The following is a 24,646-nucleotide window of genomic DNA, read 5'->3' on the forward strand; positions in this document are numbered from 1 at the left end:
AATAACATTTGTTGTTCTTTAGCAATGTTGTCTTTAGCAACACTTTCATAAAACCCATTTCTGTCATTCAATCAGCTTTAGTGGGGCTCAGTTTGAATTAAGTTTAAAAAAAATTATCACACAATCTTTCCATTAAATTATTGGGACTATTCTTTCTGGGATTTTTTTTTTCTTGAAATACAAAGGAAGAGGTTATAGCCTAACAATTGCAGAGCAAGCAAAAGAAAGAAGATCAATCACGGAATCATGGAATTGTCAGAGTTGGAAGGGACCTCTAGAGATCATCGAGTCCAACTGCCCTGTTAAATCAGGATTGCCTATAGCACATTACTCAGGACTGCATCCAGGTGGGTCTTGAAGATCTCCAGAGAAGGAGACCCCCACAACCTCCCTGGGCAGCCTGTTCCAGGGCTCTGTCACCTGATGGTAAAGGAAGTTTTTCCTCATATTTGAATGGAACTTCCTATGTTCCAGCTTATGCCCGTTGCCCCTCGTCCTGTCACTGGGAACCACTGAAAAGAGTCCAGCTCCATCCTCCTTCAACCCACCCTTTAGATACTTATAAGCATTAATAAGGTCTCCCCTCAGCCTTTTCTTCTCCAGGCTAAAGAGTCCCAGCTCTCTCAGCCTTTCCTCATAAGGGAAATGCTCTAATCCCTTAATTATCTTTTCCGCCCTACACTGGACTCTCTCCAGTAGTTCCCTGTCTCTCAAACTGGGGAGCCCAGCACTGGATGCAGGATTCCAGTTGTGGCCTTACCATTGCAGAGTAGAGGGGGAGAATGACCTCCCTCGACCTGCTGGCCACACTCTTCCCCATGCAGCCCAGGATCCCATTGGCCCTCTTGGTGACAAGGGGACATTGCTGGCTCATGGATAGTTTACTATCCACCCCCAGATCCTTCTCCTCAGAAGTGCTTTCCACCAGGTCCATCCCTAACCTATACTGGTCTCAGGCATGAAGGGGAGGAAGACTTAGGAAAGCTCTTTTGGAGCTATTTAAAAAAGAGCTACAACACCAGCTTTAAAACCAAAACCAATTTTTTTTTTTAAAAAGCCACAACAGAACAAAGGAGGGGAAAATAAATACATAAATAAATAAAAGAAGACCACTGTTAACAGATCATAGGTCACCATTAGCCACAGCTTCCAGAAGATACAGGGAGCTTTTAAAAAACACTCCAGAGCCAGGAGCAAAGGTAAAGCTTTGCCCACAGTGATTACCTGCTTTCCCTGTACACAATAGAAGGTCCCAAATACACGTAACTTAGCATGACCTTTATGACATTTGTTAATATGTAAAAAACCAAAACCATAAGGAAAGGTAACAGAAGTCAGAGAAGAGGACAAATGCCACTTGTGTGTGCAAAACAAGCAACCCCCAAGCTTACCACCACCAGTTTGTCATTCCCAGGAAGCATAAATCCCAACACCAGGCACCTCCTGATCTGCAGTGGATAATTTGTCAGGGACCCTGATGTAGATCCCTTTCAAAAGGGACACACGTGTGATTATACCAGCACAGGAAAACTCTCTGGCCTTTGGGTCAGGCCGCCACAGAGATAACATAACACCACACACCAGAAGAGGAATTGGCAAAACGAGCGTGAAGTCACTATTAAGTCTCTGTTCTCAGGAAATACTTTTAAAAGGAAAAGATGAAACAAGGAGACTTATAAAGAACTACATTTATTTTTGTTTACAGCAGATATCATAAATAAAGCTAAAACAATTTTCACTGTGTGCAAAATACAGAATTTCCATGTGAAAATTTAAATACAGCATTGAAAACTATTTCATAAAAATACTCAGTTAAGATCATAAAGTAAAATGAAGACAGAAGATTTAGGAAGAGAAGGACAGAATCCTCACCGGCCAGGAAGACCTAGGAAAACTCTGCAACAGAGGGTAAAAAACACAGCAATGGGAAGTGGTTTGAAATGGCAGACCTTTACATCACAGCCTTCATCTCAAAGCATGCGGAGCTTTGTAACAAAACACCATAGCCCTGAAATACATAGGAATTCACGTCCTAACCATTTGTGCAGGAAGTGACACTTAAAATACAGAGAGGTTTCTGTGTGGGCACAGTGTGGGCACTTTCAAAGCCATCAAGACATTTGAGGATATCCATATAAATGAATACTAATTGCTTTAAGCATGCGAACACACAGGTCAGCGAGATAAGGTGTGGGGCTCTGACCCCATAGACCTTCTGCATTCCTGGCTGAGGTGTGTGAAATGGGGCAAGTGGCAGAGGATGTCTGGCCCCTCCCGAAAATTGCTGCTTAGATCAGCTCCCGAAGGCCCTTCCCTTTGAAAGGGATCCTCAGCAAGGAAGACTGGGTCATGACCGTATCAACCAAAACCTTAGCACACTGGCTTCTCAGCCTGAACCCTTGGTTCTTGTTTGGATTCATTTCCCCTTCCAGATTATCAACATGTGATTACATATACTGGAATTTATATAAAAAGCTGCATACAAAATAATCACACAAATTTGTCATGGAGAGTAGTGGCAATGTCTCATGCAGCACGACAAATCCATTCATCAGAATGGCAAATGGGGTCCAGTTAATCACTTAACAATTCAAACCAAAACACTCTTGTTATATAAACGTGGCATTTTGATATTACAGACTAAAAATAGCATGCACATCTACTGCTGTTAGCCTGCTGACTATGTTACTTGTGGTGGGAGACTGGAATTTGCATTGTTTTGGCTACCTTTTCCAACAGAATCCTTTTATATTGTACTTTTCCAGTATGAAAGCAAAAAAAAGTGCTTAGAAAGAGCCACGATGCTCAAACAATGCTGGCTTATTGAGCTCAATGAAAATAGGTGCTCACACTAAGGAGGACAATCAGCTGGCTAATCTGGTCCTGACCTTATTTTAAATCTCTCCTTCAATACTTTGAAAGAAATAAGGCTTTAACTAGTTCTTTCAAGAAACAATGTACTTGCCTAACTTACCTTAAAGGCACAAGGAAGCAGTACATGCACAGACACAAGGAGAAAAACATTCTCTGCAGAGAGCGCACACATTATCTTTTCTAGAACCATGAACTCAGCAACAGGTTAAATGATCATGCCAAAGCTCACATCCATTAATATACCAGACACACACAGTTTGCTCCAAAAGTCTTAAAAAAAACCCCCACACAATGTAATGCTGTCAAACAACAATGTTAGTCGCACAATTTTGGAACTGGCAAGCGGAAAAAAAATCACCTGAGAGCAGAAAGGCTTCAGCCAGTGAGCGGGTGCAGCACCGGAATGATGAATTGGACTAAAAGCAACAAGGGAGATTGACAGAGAAGACAGCAGGAGAAAAACAAAAACACAGAACTTAACTTGGTTATATAGGAAAGCATCAGAAAGATTACGAGGCACAAAGAAGAATTGGCCAAAATAAAACTGCCTTTTTTTCATTAAATCATGAATGAGGACAAATAGATATGAATCTTACTAGCAGAATTTTAAGATGAAGAGGTTAAAAAAAAAAAGATCTAACAATTTGATTGATACCAATAAAGCATCTTCCCAAGAGAATCACCTGTAACCTCCCAGTGGAATAGGCATGTAATTAAGACTCCTCAGGAAAATGTTTTCATTATGCAAGTGCCTGAATTTTGTTGTGGGAATGTTATTTATTTTATTTTTTTAAACTTTCTACTAATAAGATTCAATTGTTTTAAATTCATTGGACATCAGGGACTTCCAAGTTTCTTACTATATCGCTATTTTCTGCAAGTTATGCTCACTCTGCTGAAAAGCAGAAAATTACCTGTAGTAAACAGCAGGAGAAAATGTTTCTAAAGACTGTGCTGTTGACAAACTGAAATAAAAATTGATAGCAAGCCAAATTTTGAAAGTCTGCCACTTAGCAGGTTGCTGTGTTGCAGGAGTAAGATGGTAAATCACACTGCAGATGTTTGTTTTGGTTTTTTTACTTTCATTAGCAAATAATTAAAAAGTATAGTGTTTCAAAATATTTTTTTAAAATGCTATGAAAAAGGTACAGATACGTTTCTTTACATATGTACAGATGCCCACCGTGTTACTATAACTGTCATTGTGTCCAGTCAATATTCTAGCAAAGTTTTTCTGAATACATTTAAGAATCAATGGCAATTTATTTCAAATGGATGCTACCATATACCTAAACAATATTCTTTAAGCACTTTTTCAAGTTCTGTACATATACTTAACATTTTTTCCCCAAAATACATAAGCACTCTAAAATGTGAAAAGCTTTATCCTCATGGTTTAAAGGAAGTCAAACTATCTAGAAGAAAAATCCAGTTTGTCATTTATTTTACAGAGAAGACACATTTCCTTTTTATACCCTAGAAACAAAACAATTCAAATCATCTTTTCCCACATTATGTTAAAATCAAAAAACTGCCAGCCCATAGGCAGCACAGTAATTTAAGACCACTGGAAGGTGATCTTCAACTTTGGTACTAATCCAATGTGACATTATTTCCTATTTTTTAAGCCACATTCTTTTGGCTAGAAATAAATGCTACAGATTCTTTTAATTTTAGGCTATACATATTACCATGTTTATGTATTTACCTATTTCCTGGTTAACTTCTGAATTTAAACATTGCAATACCTGAAAGGCAGGGAGCATGCTTACCTCACTGGCTAACTAGGTTGACAGTAAATCAGAATTTGGGATGTTGGTGTCTCCTTGCTGTTAAATAGCTTATTTAACCTGTCCCAACACCTTCTGATTAAGGTAGATCTTGTTGAGAAACATCTGAAAGAAATTTACTTAACAGCTGCTCCAGGTTATAGAATTTCACTTTTCTACTGTCAGCTTTATACATTGAAACGAATGAAATACCCAGCTAAGAAGTCATCTTCTTAGAATACATTTGTAGGCTTTTGTCATTGGTTCTAAACTTGCATTTTTTAAAAAATTCCAAAAGACAATAGGAGCAGCTTTTGTCGTTTGTTCTAAACTTGCATTTTTAAAAAATTCCAAAAGACAATAGGAGCAGTGCCTACCCAGGGACATAACAGCAGTGATTTCACTCAGGTGAGTGCTCCATAACTTGGTATTCTTCAAATCAGCCACCTAATGAGGAAGCCTTGACTCAAGGAGTAAGTCAACGCTACCAGTTCCTTTGACTTATAGTTTCAATCAAGCCTTCACTCAACTAAGATTTGCTCTCCAAATTTATTTCAAAACTTAGTAGTACAGGTTATACCCACTATCAACAAAGGGTATCTATCACATGTAAGAAATGTAAAAGGCATGACTAGGAGCAATGTGAATTAAGTACATGATTATTTTTTTTTTTCAAAACACATTCATGCAAGTTATAAACCTCATAACCCAGAGCAAAGATGAAAGCAAGAAAAAATAAAGGTATGCGCCATGTTCAGGTTTCAAAACCCAGTCATTTGTCATAAATATTCCACAAACATCTGAAAGAATGCACATTCTTTCTTGGTCTAACAGAGAGAAAAAAAAAAAAACCAAACAAAAAACCAAAGAGGTGTGGAGGGAGAGGGCCAGGGAGAAGAATGGTTTAAAATGTATCAGCCCCTCAATGGTCTGATCACAGACAGGATAAAATGGGGCGGGGAGAGGGAAATCTACAAAACATCCTTCATCTGTCTCTGTGTTCTGGAAATGTGTCTGGACACTGTCCTTCATGCTCTGACATACAGTACATTTTATATTGAAAATTTTGATTGCACCTCATTTATATCAGAAGGAATCCACCGTTCATTTAAGTCACATATTAAATTGTATGAAAAGTGAAAAAAAAACCACAAAAAAAAAAACCTCAGGAAAACTGTGAGGCTGTTAATTTTGAAAATCTGAAAGGCACAACTGAGCAAGACACATAGAAGAATTTAAACCCTATAGAATCTTTTCACCCATTCAAGCACGTTTTCAAGTGATAGCTCTGCTTCCCGGTACATGTGAGTAAGTACCTCTAGAAGAGCACAGAGGAATGGCACACCAAGGCTCAAGAGTTCGTACAAGTAGGTATAGTTATATGCATTGTCCCTGAAATGGAGATTGGTAGCGTGCAGAAACCCATGCATCCAGTTAGACAGGCGTCTGGGAATGTCAAGCAGATCCCTTGTCACCCGAAGGGGCCAGCTTAGCGTGCCCCTAAAGAAGGAAGTCAGGATACCTGGGGACCTGTCCTCTGGACTGCTAGCAGTAGACAAAGTGCTTTCTGTGGTGGTCTCTGGGTGTTTGGGTTCCTCTTTCTTCCATGCTTCTGTTGCCTCCTTACAGAAAGCATTTTAAAAAAAAAAGAAAAGTTACACACACTTCTAAAAATTGGAAAGCCCAGTTCCTGTTACTGTTTTCAAAAAAAAAAAAAAAAGTTAAATACACTTCTAAAACTGGAAAGCCCAGTTCCTGTTACTGTTTTCAAGTTTTTATGTATATTGTCATTTTCAATTGCTCTTAAGTTTTGTTTTACTTTCTACAATAAAAGCTACTTTCCAGTATCAACCAGACTATAAATACAGGATCACAGGATCACAGAATCACATGGGGTTGGAAGGGACCTCTGGAGATCATCTAGTCCAACCCCCTGCCAAAGCAGGGCCACCCAAAGCAGGTCCCACAGGAACGTGTCCAGGTGGGTTTGAATGTCTCCAGAGAAATATGCCAGCTTTACAGAACCAGGAGCTTATATTTTAGTATTGATTTTACAACTTCTGGACACCGAGCAGCAAACATCTTGCACAAAGACACAAGTACTGCACCCTGCTCCAGATAAAGCTGCCTCAGCATTCCCTGCATTAGTAACACAACCAACACGTACCTTTCCCTGGATCTGTAACGTTGCTCTCCTCTTTCTGTGTTTGCTACTGATTTTGCAGTGAGTAAAATGAGGTTTACAGTAAAATTTACCTACAAGAGGAAAAAATAAGTTATATGATATTCTATCTATGCGTCTATGGACTGAAACCCCACTGCTGCATCTATAAAAAGATGAAATCAAGATAATTAATGGCTGGCCAGCAAGAGGAATGGGAAGTTTGCCACTGACTCTCCATAGCTCACAGTTCTGAATGGGTTACTTTTGCAGTATGCAGATTTGCACATTTGTTAGATAAAGCAAGGTCATTTATCTACCACATAGGTTTTAAGATTAATAAATATAAGAATAAAAAAAAAGATTCTACCAAGTCACAAACATCAAGCAGCAAAGAGTCAAATAATCAGTTCAAAAACCTCTTTGCAGAAGATTCTCTGGACTGCAAAAGAACCACCTCTGGCCTTGAGTCTTATATCCTTTTGTAGAAGGAGACCACGTTAACACTCCAATCTACTCAAATCATTTGGAAGTGACAAAAGAGTTTCAAGTCAGTTTAATAATTTCTCTCTAAAGTAAAAAGAAAAAGAAAAAAAGGCAAAAAATATTTCCCCACCTTCAAACTCCAAGCTGTCGGTGGGACTGAGTGCCCAAGATCTGAACCTTCCATTCTACGGCAGACTGGAATAAATTACACTGCTGCTTGGCCAGTACTGCTGCTTTCAGCTCCTGAGCCATTATATCTTGAAAGAAATAACCTATATTCCCCCTCTCCATGTAAATCTGCCACTTTCATGGCTTATCTTTACAGATCAAGTTATTTAATGGCCAGTTATAAATGAGCGATGAAAATAATTCTGTATTGTTGGAGAAAAGTCACCTTTCCCCCCTTCCCCTGTTTTGACCTGCAACTGGACAAACTGCATTTTGTTCATTCAACTTATTTTCCACTGAGGATTTCTTCGTTTAAAGCTCAGGTCTGTCATAAATGGATTCTTCTGAAAGACTAGAACTACAAGTACAAGGACTCAAAGATCAGCATAGAGGCAAACAACATACTTGGCAGACCTCCTCCTGACCGAGCCTCTCAGCCAGTTCTTTTTCCCTAGTTCCATTAAAAGCGTCAATACTCAAGACATTTTAAAATATTTTTAAATAGCTCCTATATTACCTTCTTCAACATCAAAGGCATAAATTCCTAAACGGAGTGTTGTAGAACATATTTCACACTTGAAGCACTCCCTATGAAAGAAGTGGCCTTCTGCACTCAGCCGCTCCATGACATATACCCGTTTTTTGCAGAAATAACAAATGTCACTCCCTCCAATAGACTGAGGAAATTCTTTTCTCAGAGATCCCTGTTAAAGGATAAAAAAAAAGAAATGTACATAAAGCTGTTGCACTACACCCAGACATAAATTCTTATTAAGTGGGCAGCTGCTTCAGCTGCTTGAAGTTTTACACAGCACCCTCCACACACAATTAAAATAAGCATCAGTAAGCTTTTTTATTACTCATTTGCTGTGATTCTGTATGTTTACGCAGCATTTCATAAATCAGACATCACAAGGACTTTAAGGGGTAAGTTTTCAGTTAGACTTGCATCCAGCTTCCCTCTGGGAGTTCACCAACATTTTGTGTTTACTCAGGTACCAAAGCAGCATCAGCCCCAACTGCTGGTTTCTGACCCCGCACCGCACCGGCGCGGGCACGCGGATCTCACGGCTGTGGGCATCGGTGTTTCCCAGAAGAAGGCAAAGGCAGACCTCATCAGCCTCAAACAACAGACATGCATTTGGAACTAAGAAAACAGATACCCTGGAAACTCAGGAGCCATTATATCTTGAAAGAAATAACCTATATTCCCCCTCTCCATGTAAATCTGCCACTTTCATGGCTTATCTTTACAGATCAAGTTATTTAATGGCCAGTTATAAATGAGCGATGAAAATAATTCTGTATTGTTGGAGAGAAGTCACCTTTCCCTCCTTCCCCTGTTTTGACCTGCAACTGGACAAACTGCATTTTGTTCATTCAACTTATTTTCCACTGAGGATTTCTTCGTTTAAAGCTCAGGTCTGTCATAAATGGATTCTTCTGAAAGACTAGAACTACAAGTACAAGGACTCAAAGATCAGCATAGAGGCAAACAACATACTTGGCAGACCTCCTCCTGACCGAGCCTCTCAGCCAGTTCTTTTTCCCTAGTTCCATTAAAAGCGTCAATACTCAAGACATTTTAAAATATTTTTAAATAGCTCCTATATTACCTTCTTCAACATCAAAGGCATAAATTCCTAAACGGAGTGTTGTAGAACATATTTCACACTTGAAGCACTCCCTATGAAAGAAGTGGCCTTCTGCACTCAGCCGCTCCATGACATATACCCGTTTTTTGCAGAAATAACAAATGTCACTCCCGCCAATAGACTGAGGAAATTCTTTTCGCAGAGATCCCTGTTAAAAGATTAAAAAAAAAGAAATGTACATAAAGCTGTTGCACTACACCCAGACATAAATTCTTATTAAGTGGGCAGCTGCTTCAGCTGCTTGAAGTTTTACACAGCACCCTCCACACACAATTAAAATAAGCATCAGTAAGCTTTTTTATTACTCATTTGCTGTGATTCTGTATGTTTACGCAGCATTTCATAAATCAGACATCACAAGGACTTTAAGGGGTAAGTTTTCAGTTAGACTTGCATCCAGCTTCCCTCTGGGAGTTCACCAACATTTTGTGTTTACTCCGGTACCAAAGCAGCATCAGCCCCAACTGCTGGTTTCTGACCCCGCACCGCACCGGCGCGGGCACGCGGATCTCACGGCTGTGGGCATCGGTGTTTCCCAGAAGAAGGCAAAGGCAGACCTCATCAGCCTCAAACAACAGACATGCATTTGGAACTAAGAAAACAGATACCCTGGAAACTCAGTTCATACACACTCTGGAGGAAAAGGTAGGCTCATGCTTTAAGATCCAGGAAGAAGAACTGTCAGTGTTTGATGCTGGTGGCTGAACTACCATTTACATCACTGCAGATGTGCTTTCACTCTCAACTGTGTTCCAAGCTGTGCTTGGTTTGTTTTGAAAAAAATCAATTTAATTCCTACCACTGACATTCAGAATATTTTTAACTCATTGAACTTTAATTATGATCCATATTAACAAACTGGAACTCTTTTGAAAGTTGTTGTTGCATTTGGGCTGGCAATTAACATTCTAATTGCCACACATCCCATCTTCTCCAGATATACACACAAAAGGTAGAGAAAAATAAATTATAAAATGGACTAGATGCTATTGAGCTTGCCTTGTTAGAGGCAGGTATGAGGATGTTACTTTGCATCATTGTATTATGCTTAGTTATAGATGGGTACAGATGAGCATCCTGTCCCTACCACAGCCATCACCACCTCCCTTCCCTTTCCACATCCCTGCTGCCCCAGGAGAGGTACCACGCATGGGACAGAGGAGGCACAGGCCTGGCAGAGTCCAGGAACATTCAGACCACAGCACACAGTCCACACAACTCATCTTTAATTTGCCAGTAAAAGGCAGCCTTGCAACAGCTTTTTTTAATGTTAAGTGCAAACCACAATTGTCATTGTCACATTGTCTTGTGCCTAAAAGTTGAGAATCCTATTCCAGATCTGCCATTAGTAATCCATTCTGCTGTGATGGATCATTTCGGAGCGTGAAACTTTCCAAATGATCAGCCATGCAAATGGATAAACATACAGATGTATTTTTAAAAAGATGATGTTAATAGAACAGATAGTTACAAGGAAGCAGAAACAACTGAGTTTAGTGTTGGCTAATAAGTAAGTGTCATCACCACACCTTACTTCACTTCCCAATACCTGACAGCTCTGAGCAGTGGAGGCAGGAGATGGAGAATGAGGAACGGGGCAAGAACCTGTAGCACTCTCCAGAGACCGCTGCTGAATTCAACACAGAACAGTGTCAGAGTTTAAAAACAGCTCTCTCCCAAACGAGGCACGGTGATGCAGCACTTGAGAGTTAAAAATAACTGCACAAACATGTACTGTACAAAACTTTCCTTAGAAGCCACCCTGATTAAGAAACGTCTTCTGTTACTAATTGTACTAGTAATTACATTTAATAAAGCCTCCTGAAGATTTAATTCATGCAGACAACTTATAAAAATATAAATAGAAAACACGGTGAGCAACTTTTCCAGCATATCCCCGCATCAGCATATTTTGCCAATATGCACATGACTCCTTAGTAGTTGTTAAGCCAAGACCTTCCATAATGCTTAAAGTGCTCCACAACCAGGGTCTTAAGTTGTGATGACGTTCTGGAAACACCACTCAAGTTATTGTTTCTTCATGGGTTTAGCCTTACCAGTTCAAGGGGGGGAAGCTGTGGCTTGGGTCTGTGATCATTCACATACAGATTGACAAGAACTTCAGCCACAGCTCCAATTGCACGTGAGACCTTCCCTACAGTCATCTAACCAGAAAAGGGGAGAAGATGAAGAATAGAAGGAAGAGCTTTAGTTATTCTGAAAAATGAATTTAATGAGAAAAGGACAAGAATGGTTTGAAAACATGCAAACAATAATAAAGAGAAGCTAGGAGGAGGAGCAGAGGCGAAGTCTAGCACAGCAACAAGCATGTTCATGCACGATCAGCGTGGTCCAGCTAGTGGCCACAGCAGGCTTCCATGCAGCCCACACACTTGTCCCTGCAGACAATGGAGAAATAGCTGCTGGGAGCAAATGCTGCTCCCACAGCACAAGGCCTCCCAGCATGTCCATGGAGAGCCTGAGCTGGGAGCTACTGCCTGACTATCAGGGTTGGACCATTCCAATAGATTAAAACCCCCCTATTGTTCACTTTGACTTCTTAGGACTTTGTTGTCGTATTTCAGAACAAGAGGTGGGTACTAAACTTTACATTAATGGACCACAAACTGTGGCACTTCAGGAAACATTCTATGAAAGCATACTAGAAGTCCCACATGGAAATGTTTTGTTGATGCTCACAGAGCAACCATTCTGCCTCTCCCCAGTGACTCACCTCAACGCCACGGAAAAATGGAGAAGCTACGCTCATGAAAGGAAGACATCTCCTTTAATCTGCTTCATCACACTATGGCAGCCATGAATATTAGGCTGTTTCTAACCAAACCTACCCACAGACAGGCCTGCAAGCAGACTGCTGTTCCTTAAGCTGGGGCTCCAAACGTATCACAGCCAGACCATTGCCTGCATGGTACAGGCTTCCTGGCCAAAACCCATCCCTGGGGACTGGAAAAGAAGAAAGGGAGGTGTGTGTGTGTATGGGCATGTGGGTGAGTGGCAGGCACGTACTGGGTGTGTGTGTGGGCATGTGGGTGAGTGGCAGGCACGTACTCTAGTTCTCTGTTCCTGGAAAAAAGGCTGTGAAGACTTCATAGATTTACAGTAGTATTTTCTACCCTAAACCAAATTTCTTGTAGTCATTTTGATTTTATAGTCTAAGATCTTACAACATCTCTGGTGGCAAAGGCAGGAAGGGCCATCTTGGTATAACGAGGGATCTGATACTCTGTTTCTGAAGCCGGGATTTTTTCCCCCTAGAGAATCCACGATCTTACACTCCATTTGCCTCCCACAGAGCCCAAGTATTAAGTCCCACACTTATCAGATAAATGATTTTTCTACTGCCACCACAGCAAGTCCTACTAACAGAAAGGCTTTAAAATATCAGAAAGTTACCACAGAGAAAGGAAAGAAATATAAAAGTGGTGGTATTCATAATACTTTAAAATAATTTAAAAGCATTTTCTATCAAGATTAAAAGCAACCATAAGGCATTTTGGGTGTGTTTTCAAGAATTACGATGGATAAAAAAAAAAGGCCAAATTCAGGAACTTGAGAACATGTCCAGGCCCTTAGAGCTCCCCTTATCTTTTGAGAGTTATCCCATAATTAACTTAATATCCAGGCAAATACAAAATATGTATGTTAAGATGACAAAGGTCATTCAAGGGACAAATTTCCGTACTGCTTCACTTTGTTTAATATGAAAAGACTTTTAAATATTTTTCAGTATCTGCACAAAGTGTGGGGTAACCACAGCAAAGTAAACTCTTATTTAAATACTGCAGTGCTGTCCTAAGTGGTACATTAAATTATAAACCAATATTAGAAGTGATATTACTTGATACTACAGGAAAACTAAGTTCATTTGTATTGTTTAAGATCACAGAAGACAAAATTTTCCTCCCCAAATTCTGCGCTTCTGAGTATGCTGAGCAACTTTTAGGCTACATACAACTCATTACCCATGATCCCCCAGGTAAAAGGAAGCATTCAAAGTCAGTTGAAGCAGAAAGTTTACCTTGAACTACTTAAACAATAAGGCTATGGTTAAAGTGCAAGTAGTTGAATTTCAGGAAAAGTATCCTTGAGCCTGAACTACACCTTGCAATTCATCAGGTCGGTTGATTTCTGTTCTCCACCCACTTGAGGAATCTGTGTCAACATTAAAGCAGTCAAAACAAGAAAACTGCATGTTTATATGTACTTTAAAAAATGTTATTAAAAGGAAATGTTCTTGTAATGAACCTGAATTTATATTCCCTGTAAAAGCAAATGGGATTTCAATTTAATCTAGCGACCAGAAGATTGCTGATTGCTCTCATCACCCAGTCAACAACCACCAACACAAACATTGATGCTATTCACCAGCGGGGAGGGCAGGAAGCAAGTGGACTGGAGGACTGATTAGATCTCATTTTAGAAAAACTATTCAATAAGGACCTATTACTGGAGAAAGATCTCTACCAGTTCTCCTTACTGAATCGGATATGTGGGTAGTCAAGAGGAGATTAATTTGCTACAGCCTCAGTACTACACCTTTCAGATAGATCTAGATAGACTGGGACACTGGGAAATGATTAATGGGACGAAAATGAACAAGTCCAGATGCTGAATTCTGCACCTAGGACAGAGTAACACTAGGCACAAGTATAACTGGGGAGAGGAGTGGCTGGAGAGGAGCCCTGCAGAAAGGCATCTTGGGTTGCTGGTCGACAGCAGGCTCAGTATGAGCCAAGAGTGTCCCTGGCAGCCAAGAGGGCAAACCACATCCTGGGGTGCATCAAACACGGCATAACCAGCTGGTGAAAAGGGCAACTGTCCCACTGTGTCCTGCCCTGGACACGTGGAAATGCTTCAAAGCTGCACCTGGGGAGGTTCAGACTGAACATTAGGAAACATTTCTTTACCAAGAGGATGGATATTAGGAAACATTTCTTTACCAAGAGGATGGTCAAACACTGGAACAGGCTTCATAGAGAGGTGGTTGATGTCCCAAGCCTGTCAGTGTTTAAGAGGCATTTGGACAATGCCCTTAATATCATGCTTTAACTTTTGGTCAGCCCTGAGTTGGTCAGGCAGTGGGACTAGATCATTCTAGGTCCCTTCCGAGTGAAATACTCTATTCTATGCAAATATAATTCAATCACAAAACAGAAATACCATGGTAGGACAAGCATCCACCTGAGCAGGCCCAGGAGCACCTGCCACCATCAGAAACCCATGAAGAATGGTAGGGACAGGGCGTGCAAGAGCAGTGCTGCCCTACAAGACTTATGACTTCTGCCCTCATACAACAGCAGCACGACTGTGCAGCCAACCCCCTGTGTCTCCTCTAAATCTCACCCTGCTTATGGACAATGACCTCAGTAACACCCTCACCCATTTAATTGTGTAAATGTAAAAAACTCCACTGACCCCAAATCTACACACATTCCTTTAGAGCTCTTACATGGCTTAGCTTTGGTTAACAGCACACAAATCTCTGCCTGCTTGATGCTGCCTGTGCACCCTAGAAACTCAGCATATACCTAAGAGGTTTTATATTTTGCTCGTACCCTTGAGGCTACCGTGTACGTGAAGTCCCCCACACACATGCAATTTTGTAGTGCTGGGCCCACCATCAATATGTAACAGGCTACTGCTCACAATTCGGGTAGGTTTATACCAGTAGCTTTAAATCCTTTGTTGAAAAGGAAATCTTAATGAATTCATCATGATGAATTTCAGAAAAACAAGCAAGAAAACACTTAAAAAAAAGCTCAAGTGTGATTTAGTGACTATTGACCTGTCGATGACAGGTCGCCAAAGCTTTGCAGCAGGTTGGTCAGGGTGGTTAACGTGGGGAGAGAAAGCTGCCTTCTGTATTTCCCTGTGCTATTGTTTATAACGCCGCAGCCAACCACCTAATAAGCCTCAGCAGTATTTTCATAAAACAAAGGAAATATGCTCTCTACCTCCAAACACATACAATGCTTCCCCTTTGTTGTTTCACATCCTTAATGATTTTCCTGATCGTATTTTGCTTTGGGAGCGATTTATTCACTTCTGGTACCACCTGCTACATATATTTTACTTCTGAGATAAACAACATTAGAGTAATAAGTTACTACGTGTAGGAAACACCCAAGCCCTGTTTACTCCTGGTAATTAGAGTCCCGTCACTGAAGGGAAGTAGTTGGTCCAAACTCTGCAGGCAGCAAAGCCTATTGATTGCAACATCTTCATAGCTCTTACGACCTACTGTGGATTCACTCATGCAAAGCTCAGGTGAACGCCGTTTTCTGAAGGTCAATCCAACTTTCAACAGAAAACAGGAATAACCAAAGCCCAGCCTGTAATGTAATATTTGTTAATTCGTAATCCTACCTATGTGAATTTTGACAGATGATTAAAGCTAGAAGGTAATTTTGATTATTACTGGCAACTTGCATGTCTGTCATATAGAAGTTAATTCTTAATAAGTTGTAATGACTGTATGTCTTTGAAAGAAACAATATGCTTCCATAGCCCTCCTTTCAAGTGCTCCTTTTAGGACTGAGGCTTAATGACAGGTTTCTGTAATAAGACAGCATGCTTTGTTAGCCACCATTTTCAATAAATGTGCCACCATAACTAATACTGTTCCAATGAAAATTCAACAGCTGTAAAGGATCATTATGTCTGATAACAATTTCAGTACTCACTTGAAATTAAAATGACAGTACTAACTATTTAAAAGTTAAAACTATTAAAAGAGGATGCTGATATTTACAGGTCATGTCTCATGAAGTCTTACAAAACTTAAAAGACTTCTTTTATCTTCTGGTTTTCTGCTGGGAAAAACCAGAAACACTGAGTGTGACATGACAGAGCGCTTGCTGTTGGCTTACCAGTCCTGAAGGCCTTTTCCATACTGAAGTCTAGACTTACCTACTGGTATCTCTCAGAACAGAGACTAGAAATACAAATTCTGAGTCCTACAATCTCACCCTCGAGATAACACACACACAGGCCATTACTGTTACATATTCACAGCAGAGACACATGTTGTTAAATTATCATGCCCAGTACTTGAAAATGTGCACTGCACACCTGAAATATTATCAAATTTTACTTAGATAGTGCTGCACATGTAGCCAGTGTTTTATAGAGTATGATAAAATTTTCATGTTCTGAAAAGTGTGCAATCTTAAAAGATAAAACATGGATGGGGACAACAATTTAACCATGGACGGGCACGGACAGATTGCTTGTTATTAAATCAAGGCTTCAGCAGGTGTTCCCAGAAAATTTAATACTTAATACAGTAAAAACAGCAGTAAGAAATCTGCTTCTTGGAAAAATTCTGCTTGAGAAATAACAAAAGGCAAGCCAAAACGTGGCTTGAAGAGGGACAGAACTTAAGTTGCCAAAGAGAGGTAAAGCTAAGTAACAGGGGTATCACAGGACTAAGTCGACCTCATGGTACTTGAATAGTATGGAGAGCAGAAGTGTTGCACATCCATTGACACTTCACCAGCACATCACCAACGTAAATAACGGTCCCAGACAGAGATCCAAAAAGACATTGAGTCCATCCCCTGTCCCTAAGGGAGCATCCACTTCACTTAGTCCTACCTAACCAGCCAAATATTTACCAAATGAGACAAACGTGTATTTATTGTGCTGATGACAGAACAAGATTTTCTTGCCTCAGCTATGCTGAATCTGTGCCATTACCTTTGGAGAGATCATTTTCAATTAAACTCAACTCGGACCGAGTGAAATCAAGTCACAACAAACTACTGCTACACCATTTAAATACAATGGCAAACTAATAAATGGCTTAATCAAAATGCAGTTGAATTTAAACATACAGGAATGATTGCTCAGGTTAAATGTTCTCTAAGAAAAAAAATAATTAAAATCCTAGTTAAATTATCACTCACAGTTTCCGTATGATTATGAGCTGTTGTTCACATAGTTCTTTGGCTTTACTTTTATTCTCTTTGCAGTGTCACAACAGCTCTCCAAATCAAATGAGCAACAGTCCTTTGATATTTTGGAAACCACTGCTTAGCTTAAAACCCATCACATGCTATACCTCCTAGGTCATAAAAAGTAAGAGGTAAATCCAGGCAAAGGAATTATTTTGAAGCTGAAGGGAATTAGGGGATTACCACAGTAAGGCACCTGCTGGGCTTGCAGTGTCCTTGAAAGGCAGTGTAGCCTACATTTTCCTGGGGGCTGAGCGCAAGGGAGGCTTTTCAACACAGCTCCGTCTCAACCAGAGAACGGGCCTCAAAGACCATACCCATTTTGCCAAATAGCACTTCTTCCATGTGTCAGGCAGCAGATCTGCCCGCTCCAGCATGGGGTCACAGCAGCCACCTTCAATACTTCTAGAAACTTGGTGTTTCCAGCTTTAGCACCTGCATTGGGTCACAGCAGCCACCTTCACTACTTCTAGAAACTTGGTGTTTCCAGCTTTATTTCCACACCACCCTATTCAATATCGCAATGCTTCCAGACTGCTGCTCCCTAATCTGTGTGTGATGGAAAGGAAACCCAGGCCTTTACCTGTCCCAAGCTGAAAAATACCAAACTTTCTTCAATTAATATCCTTCTAAAACAAGGGGAGGTAGAAGCCAATATCATCTTCCAGAGATGAAAGCACAGTGCACTGTGACATCAGCACAGTAACAAGAGCTGAGTATCTCCAGTTCAAGTGTTATCTAACCACCTTCAGAGTATGCATATTTCCTCTCTCTAAAGTTTGCTGTTACAAAGAACTGAATTCTAACAATTAATATGCAGAAGCAAGTTTAAGGTAGAAATAAGTAAACAAACAACAGTAAAATCTGTCTGTCTCGACAAGTGCTCATATAATTCTAAGACGTCCTCTAGTTAAAACCCCATTATGGTGCAGGTTCTCCCCTGCAGTCCAGATGGATATTCTTATAAAAAGAAACACAAATGCCACACAAGAACAACTGATTGATCCCATCACATCCAGTTGGCTGTACAATGGGAAGCTTTTTCTCTGCTAGGCATGTCTGTGGTATTATCCAACAATAGAACAATTAAAATAAGCAGCAGTGTAAAATTTTCAGATTGAAACAAAAACTTTGTTAACTATTTGCTTTGTTCTTCAGCTTTATACCTGAACTATTTTTGACGATGCCTTTCCTCTTACAAACATGCAGAATTAACAACAGTGAACAAAGTAAAGTTTGATTCAAATGTGAAATACAACAGATCTGCTGGCAGCGCCTTCCATCCAAGCCATTTCTCAAGCAGCCGTAGTGCTAGTTTGGATTTTACAGGAAAAACGTGTTAATAGTAGTACCTGTCTAGAAGGAACAGCAGGGGAAGCTGAACCAACTGATGATGGAGAAGAGGCAGCAGCTGAATCATGAGGGCAAGAGGGAGTTGGGGGCTGAGAATGGGAAAAGCCTTTAGTAGGTAGTTTATTCTGTGTAGAGCAGAAACAGGAGAGTTATCCAAGAGACAGTGACATTAGGAAAGGTTAAGAGAATAATTTCACAGTCATGCATCAAAAAACCAGAAAGATAATAACTACAATCCTGCTCTTTTCTCTATTTCTGCACAGTGAGGAGCCGTGGAAATCACGGGAAAACCTTCACAGCAAATGATATTATTGTACTAATTTTTCTTATAAAAAATATTTACAAGGGGCAGCAAGATAAGATAATGCTGGGAGAAAACATAACGAAACATAAGAAATTCCATATTGCACTAAGAGCAATTAATTAGAAACTGTGAGTTATATAGCTAGTATTCCTACTAGCTATATAATTTAGATTGTGTTTTACCTCAATTAAATGATGCAATAATATTTAAACAAAGCTTTTTTACCAGTTTCAGTGGAACCCACATTACTTTATGGATCCACAGAGGATAAAAGGAAAGCTAAAAACAAAACCACTGCAATTTTTCCCCCTCCCATGAATTCTGATATGTCTTCTATCTTAGCACTTCTTCAGGAGCAAAACCTAATATTCACCTTTGGAAAATCCACGTATCCAAACATTGAGGCAAGGTGTGCTGCTTTCTCTTTAATGTTCTTTTTATGGAATTCCCTATTTGCTATGGTCTGAGCTCTTTTCTGCAATAAGAGCCAGGGAAGGAAAGTCAAGAAAAGAGAGAGAGAGAGATTTCGGTTAATGTCACATACATCAGCAGAATTATAGCAAGTTCGTAGAAAGACTTTTTTTGGTCTTAATATAACCTAAAGTCAACAGAGAAAAAGCCAGCATATCTAGGGAAAATACAGAATAGAGATTTGCACAGGCAGTTAAGAGACAGAAAGTAAAATAAATTGCTTGTCACCTGTTTCATTTTTTCCTCCAGGTGCTGAAGACGCTCAAGCACTCCAGAAAGGACAAATGCAGCAGAACAGGCAGATGCGAGATTTTCAGAGGTTTCTGACAGACTGGGCTGGGGATCTGTTTTTTGTACAGTCTTTGCTCTCCTGGCCACATGATCAGAACCATTTAAAGACTGTTTGGGTTCCCTGACCTCGTGTTCACTCCTAGCTACCACCTGAAACTGGGAAACACTTGAAGTGAAAAAAAATCTGCTTTCTGCACTACCATGCAGTATATGCAGCTTTCAAGGATGCTTCCAAAAGCGCAGCACAGTCATGCACATAACTAGAAATAGAATGTTCTCACATCACTCTTTGCACACTGTCTACTGTATCTCTGATGCTTGTGTCCATGCACTAAAATAAATCAGTCCTACATAGTTTATGCAGGTCTTGACATCCTTCTTCAGGTTTGTGTGAGTTTTAATGAATAACCCCAGACAGCATCAGTGCAGAAGAACATGACACTATACCTCTTTTTAGGGTTTTTAGTAAAGGTTTTAGTGTTCATTTTTTTAGCATCACATCTGCCTCAAACTAAACTTACAAACAAATTGTAAGAATATCAATAGTAGTTCTTGGCATAATTCTGGATCTAATCTGACCGAAGTCAAGCTATAATGTATTTCAGATGTGAAGTGTTTTCTGAGGAGTCTCTGAATTTGAATCTTCATATAAAATAGGTTCTGAAGTAAATGAAACATTTGAACCAGTTCAGCTTAATCAAATTCAGTCTTAAAAATGACTTTCCAAGCTGGTCTTTTCATGACAGTTTTCTACGTTAACATATCTGTCCAATTCAAATGAATACACAAACTTTCCAAATTTCTCAGAATTAAAATGAAAAAAACCTAATGCCAATCAACTTCAGTATGCTCCTGATGTTTCAGGATGGAACACCTGCCTGTAAAACAACCATTCTCAACCAGTTTATGAATCTACATTTTTCATCAAGCTGATCTCCAGATTTCTACAAACAATGCAGATCTCATTTCACTGCAGACTGCTCTTGAAATGCCACTACGGGATATTTACTTCCATTTAAAACTCTCATGTAAAGTGAACATCAGTACTCTTTGATATGAGATTGCTTTCACTGGAAGTACCATGAGAAAAATTTAGGCAACGTATTCAAAAATTTTGCCCCACGCATATGACATTGCAAAAGAGCTTTCAACAGAAATTTTTATCACAAGTTCTGCTTAAAGAAATAAAAAACCTTGAGCACCAATATCAGGTTTTCAATGCTCAATCGTTTATCTTAGACATTTTTGCCAGGTTTCTCAGGGTGGAAGACTCCCTTTGCCTTATCATTACAACAGCCCAAAGCTTTGAGTACATGCACGGACAAATTTTAAGGTACTGCTGTAGTTTTCATGCATGTTAAATGTAGCTATGTCATTATATTTATACAATTTATAGTCTAGATGTGATAACACAGAAATCAACATCTACGTTTTTAGGGGTTTTTCCACAGTTAATAATTCTTTCAAATAGTTTTCTCATCTGGTCAAGCAGCTGTAAAATAGCCTTAAGCTTTAATATGGTTTTCACAATTCTCAGCTAAGTATATCTGGTAACTCTGCAGATTAAATCTAAATATTGTTTTATATATTCCGTAGTTACACAATAACACTGAGTTCCCAGCAGTACGAGAAATGGTGTGTTTGTCAGGTGTTACCCATATGAGTTCCTACCTGCCTTTTTGGTTGAGGTGGAAGAAGACTTGGATCCTTAGGTTTAGCAAAGCGAGGATTAACAGGAGGGTCAGAAGACAGCAGAGCTGGTCTATCTATAAGCTCCTTGTAAAGCATTTTTAACATTATAAAAACAGAGTGGGGAAAAAAAAAGAAAGGAGGACAGTAAATAGGATTCAAAGATCTTTTGAGGCAGAAAGAAATAAAAGCTGCTTTTAAAGACACATTACTGTGGAGTTTAACAACATGTTTTGCACATTTTTGTCACCTACCCATTTTATTAACTCCTTCTACCATCAAAGATATACTTAAAAGTCAGCACATTCAGTATTCTTTAAGAGAGAATATGGTCAAAAGGTAACGCATTGAGGTTTCCTTCAACGTGGCCAAGCAAACCTCTCCACACATACCACGTGCAAAAAGCTCAGGGCTTTGACAAGTAGCCAGGCAGAGTGCAAACAGCACTCTGGTTCTGACAGAGAAAGTCACTTGACACCTATAAAGCCTACACTTCTGGAGGACGTAACCATGTAAGTAAACTAATGGATAAAAGCACAAAGAATTAAGAAAGCCACCACCTTTGATGGAACCGCGACACTTTGCTCATCCTTCCTTCAGATCTTTTAGGTGACAGATCCAAACTCAGCTGACTCAAACCATCCCACTGGCTTAAGTGTTATTTTGACCTAATCATCTCTACCTTGACAGCACGGGATTACTTTTAGAACGCCACTAGTCACACTAACAACAAACCAAGAAAATTATGTGGAATGTACAAATATATTCCGTTATGCCTACTTTAGGAATGGAAATGGCAGCCAGACACATCTTGCACAAGATTAGGTTCCCTTCTTACACTTTCTTAAATTTTCCACAAAGAAGGATTCCACTGGTTATATAGTGCCCTTTATTCATACAATATAAGAAAAAAAAAAAATAGGCCTTCTGCAATACCACATGCAACCAGTTTAGACTTCCACGCAAAGCAAAAATTCTACAAGAGATTTCTAGACATTGCAATTCCACTATACTTTATTAATATAATATAAATACATTCTATTAATATGCATTATTCAACCTATATTATTCATATTTGCTTCCTAAGTATTGAGAGGAATACCTTCAATTTGTATAAAGTATAAAAAAAAAAAAAGATATCAATACGTTATATTAATATGCACTATTCAACCTATATTATTCATATTTGCTTCCTAAGTATTGAGAGGAATACCTTCAATTTGTATAAAGTATAAAAAAAAAAAAAGACAACCCACTTAAAGCACGTAACATCCATTTTTTTCCCCTTGGAAATCTGTGTCACATTTCCAAGGACATGCAACCAGTTTAGACTTCCACGCAAAGCAAAAATTCTACAAGAGATTTCTAGACATTGCAATTCCACTATACTTTATTAATATAATATAAATACATTCTATTAATATGCATTATTCAACCTATATTATTCATATTTGCTTCCTAAGTATTGAGAGGAATACCTTCAATTTGTATAAAGTATAAAAAAAAAAAAAGACAACCCACTTAAAGCACGTAACATCCATTTTTTTCCCCTTGGAAATCTGTGTCACATTTCCAAGGAGGGACCACAGCTTAATTTCAGAGATTACCTTTATGTTCATCTATGACCTACCTGCCTCCGAAAAATTGTATTTGGAGCATTCTCTTCAAACTTTGCCAACAGTTGAGTTGCCATTGATTTAACTTTGTTCTGGTTCGTTCCTTCTCTGCCATCACCCTGTTCTTTCCCAGCATTTGTCCCTTGGCTTGAAAGGCCTGAAGCCTGTGAGGAAAAAATAAACAATGTTTTCCTTGAGTTTAGCTATGACACTCATGAAGAGAGATAACATCCTTATTAGCAAAGGGTGAAAGGAAATACAGCCTACAATATATTAAATGTGACACTGTTTCACATGCAAAATTCACCAAAAAAATATTGTCTTTGGTTCCAGAGTACAGTAAGAAGGGAACATTGATCACTAGTGGTGATGATAAAAAAGGGTCACAAAGGTAACTAATCAGAGAGGGGCTAGGAAACAAGCTGCAATGCAAACTCTTCAAACAAAAATTTGTTAGAGTGAGTTGGAAAAAGGGAAAAAAAAAAAAACAACCCAATTCCTTAAACGTTCTTGAGTCAGAAAGAACACTAGAGCAATTTAGGTAGTGCTCTCCTCACTACCAAATGATTTAAATAAATTTAGCTCTTCTGCAGTGCACACCACAGTAAAATCAAGCTTTTAAAGGGGAGAGGCTTTTTGTTCCCACCAAGCACAAGAGGCCAAGCTCTGGCCCCCCAATTCCTGCTGCCCATCAAGAAGCTGGATATGGACACGACTGAACACCAACCTCCTCAAAGACACCAAAAAGACCTTTTCGACGTCTTTTGTTAGTCTCATTTTCTTCTGTTTTCCCTTCAACCTGAAATGGAAAAGCCAAGACAAGTTCTATAGATCACTGCAGCAGCTCCCAGATTTACCCAAGCATGGCCAACAGGCCATACAACGTTGGTGTTCACCTTCTCTTTCAGCACTGAAAAGTTTATAATTTGTAAAGCACCAGCACACCCTTGAAGAAAAAGGCGTTACAGCATCAGTTAGTCTGTGAATTTTAATCCAGACTACACTGGTTTCCAGATCAGTAAAAAAATCCAGAAACCCATCACTCTTTCACTATAGTCTTCACTTCTCTTTTAACCTAGATATCTGCAGGCAGATCTTATGTTCCCAGTGCAGACATATCTCCTTTTTTGGAGCAATTACTGTCTGCCTTAAAGGTCTGTCTCCCTTGTAAGGTTCCCCTCCTGACTATGGCTTTATACTACAGTACATTTGCCTATTTCATGCTCAAGTTATGCACATATTTATTATTTTACTGAACTAGAGATTAGACAAATAACAAATAATACTTCATACTCAGTCCACACAAACTTGCAAAATAGTCAATGCTTAAAAATTCGTACCAGTTATTAAATTCAGTCTTGAAGATTTGGTACAACAGATTTTTTTTGTCTGATAATGTCATACTACACTATACTTTATGAACAATAAACTACATTCCGCTTATTTGCATTTGCCAATGCTGTAAATTAGTGATTGCTCAGCCAATTTAAAAAAAAAAAAAAAAGAAAAAAGAATAAAGAGAGAAAGATCAAAGAATACAGGCTTCCTTTTTACATATACACTGTTTGTAATAAATCATTATGCAATGAATAGAAGTGATCCCAAACAACTCCTGGGCAAAACCCAAAAGAATCAGATGACAATATTTTGATTACTTTGTATGCTTTGGTACATTGTCTTTCAAGCACCAGCTCTCAGTAATCTAATTTTACACTACCTATAGTCATTAGTCTACCAAGGAGGAGTAAACAACATTACAGCACAGTGTATTCTGCATAATAATCTGTACCACATAAAAGCAGAATTTGCCTAAGTGAATGGAGCAAACAAGAT

General features: G+C 39.3%; 1 protein-coding gene across 1 annotated transcript in view; it reads right to left on the minus strand.

Moving 5' to 3' along the window:
* Nucleotides 1-1,673: 1,673 nt before the first annotated feature.
* Nucleotides 1,674-24,646, minus strand: part of MICAL2 (microtubule associated monooxygenase, calponin and LIM domain containing 2) — a 62,845-nt gene continuing 39,872 nt past the window's right edge. Inside the window, exons 16-29 of the mRNA XM_014952554.1 lie at nt 24,067-24,070; nt 23,541-23,638; nt 22,828-22,977; nt 21,180-21,284; nt 19,446-19,664; nt 19,120-19,221; nt 18,442-18,567; nt 11,171-11,278; nt 10,663-10,743; nt 9,075-9,261; nt 6,811-6,899; nt 6,166-6,265; nt 3,233-3,290; nt 1,674-1,896 (exon numbers count right to left, since the gene is read on the minus strand). Coding sequence (XP_014808040.1) covers nt 3,250-3,290; nt 6,166-6,265; nt 6,811-6,899; nt 9,075-9,261; nt 10,663-10,743; nt 11,171-11,278; nt 18,442-18,567; nt 19,120-19,221; nt 19,446-19,664; nt 21,180-21,284; nt 22,828-22,977; nt 23,541-23,638; nt 24,067-24,070 — 1,410 coding nt within the window. The 3' untranslated portion in view covers nt 1,674-1,896; nt 3,233-3,249. The remainder of the gene's footprint in view (nt 1,897-3,232; nt 3,291-6,165; nt 6,266-6,810; nt 6,900-9,074; nt 9,262-10,662; nt 10,744-11,170; nt 11,279-18,441; nt 18,568-19,119; nt 19,222-19,445; nt 19,665-21,179; nt 21,285-22,827; nt 22,978-23,540; nt 23,639-24,066; nt 24,071-24,646) is intronic.

This window comes from Calidris pugnax, unplaced genomic scaffold, assembly GCF_001431845.1.
Source record: "Calidris pugnax isolate Ruff unplaced genomic scaffold, ASM143184v1 scaffold248, whole genome shotgun sequence".
Lineage (NCBI taxonomy): Eukaryota > Metazoa > Chordata > Aves > Charadriiformes > Scolopacidae > Calidris > Calidris pugnax.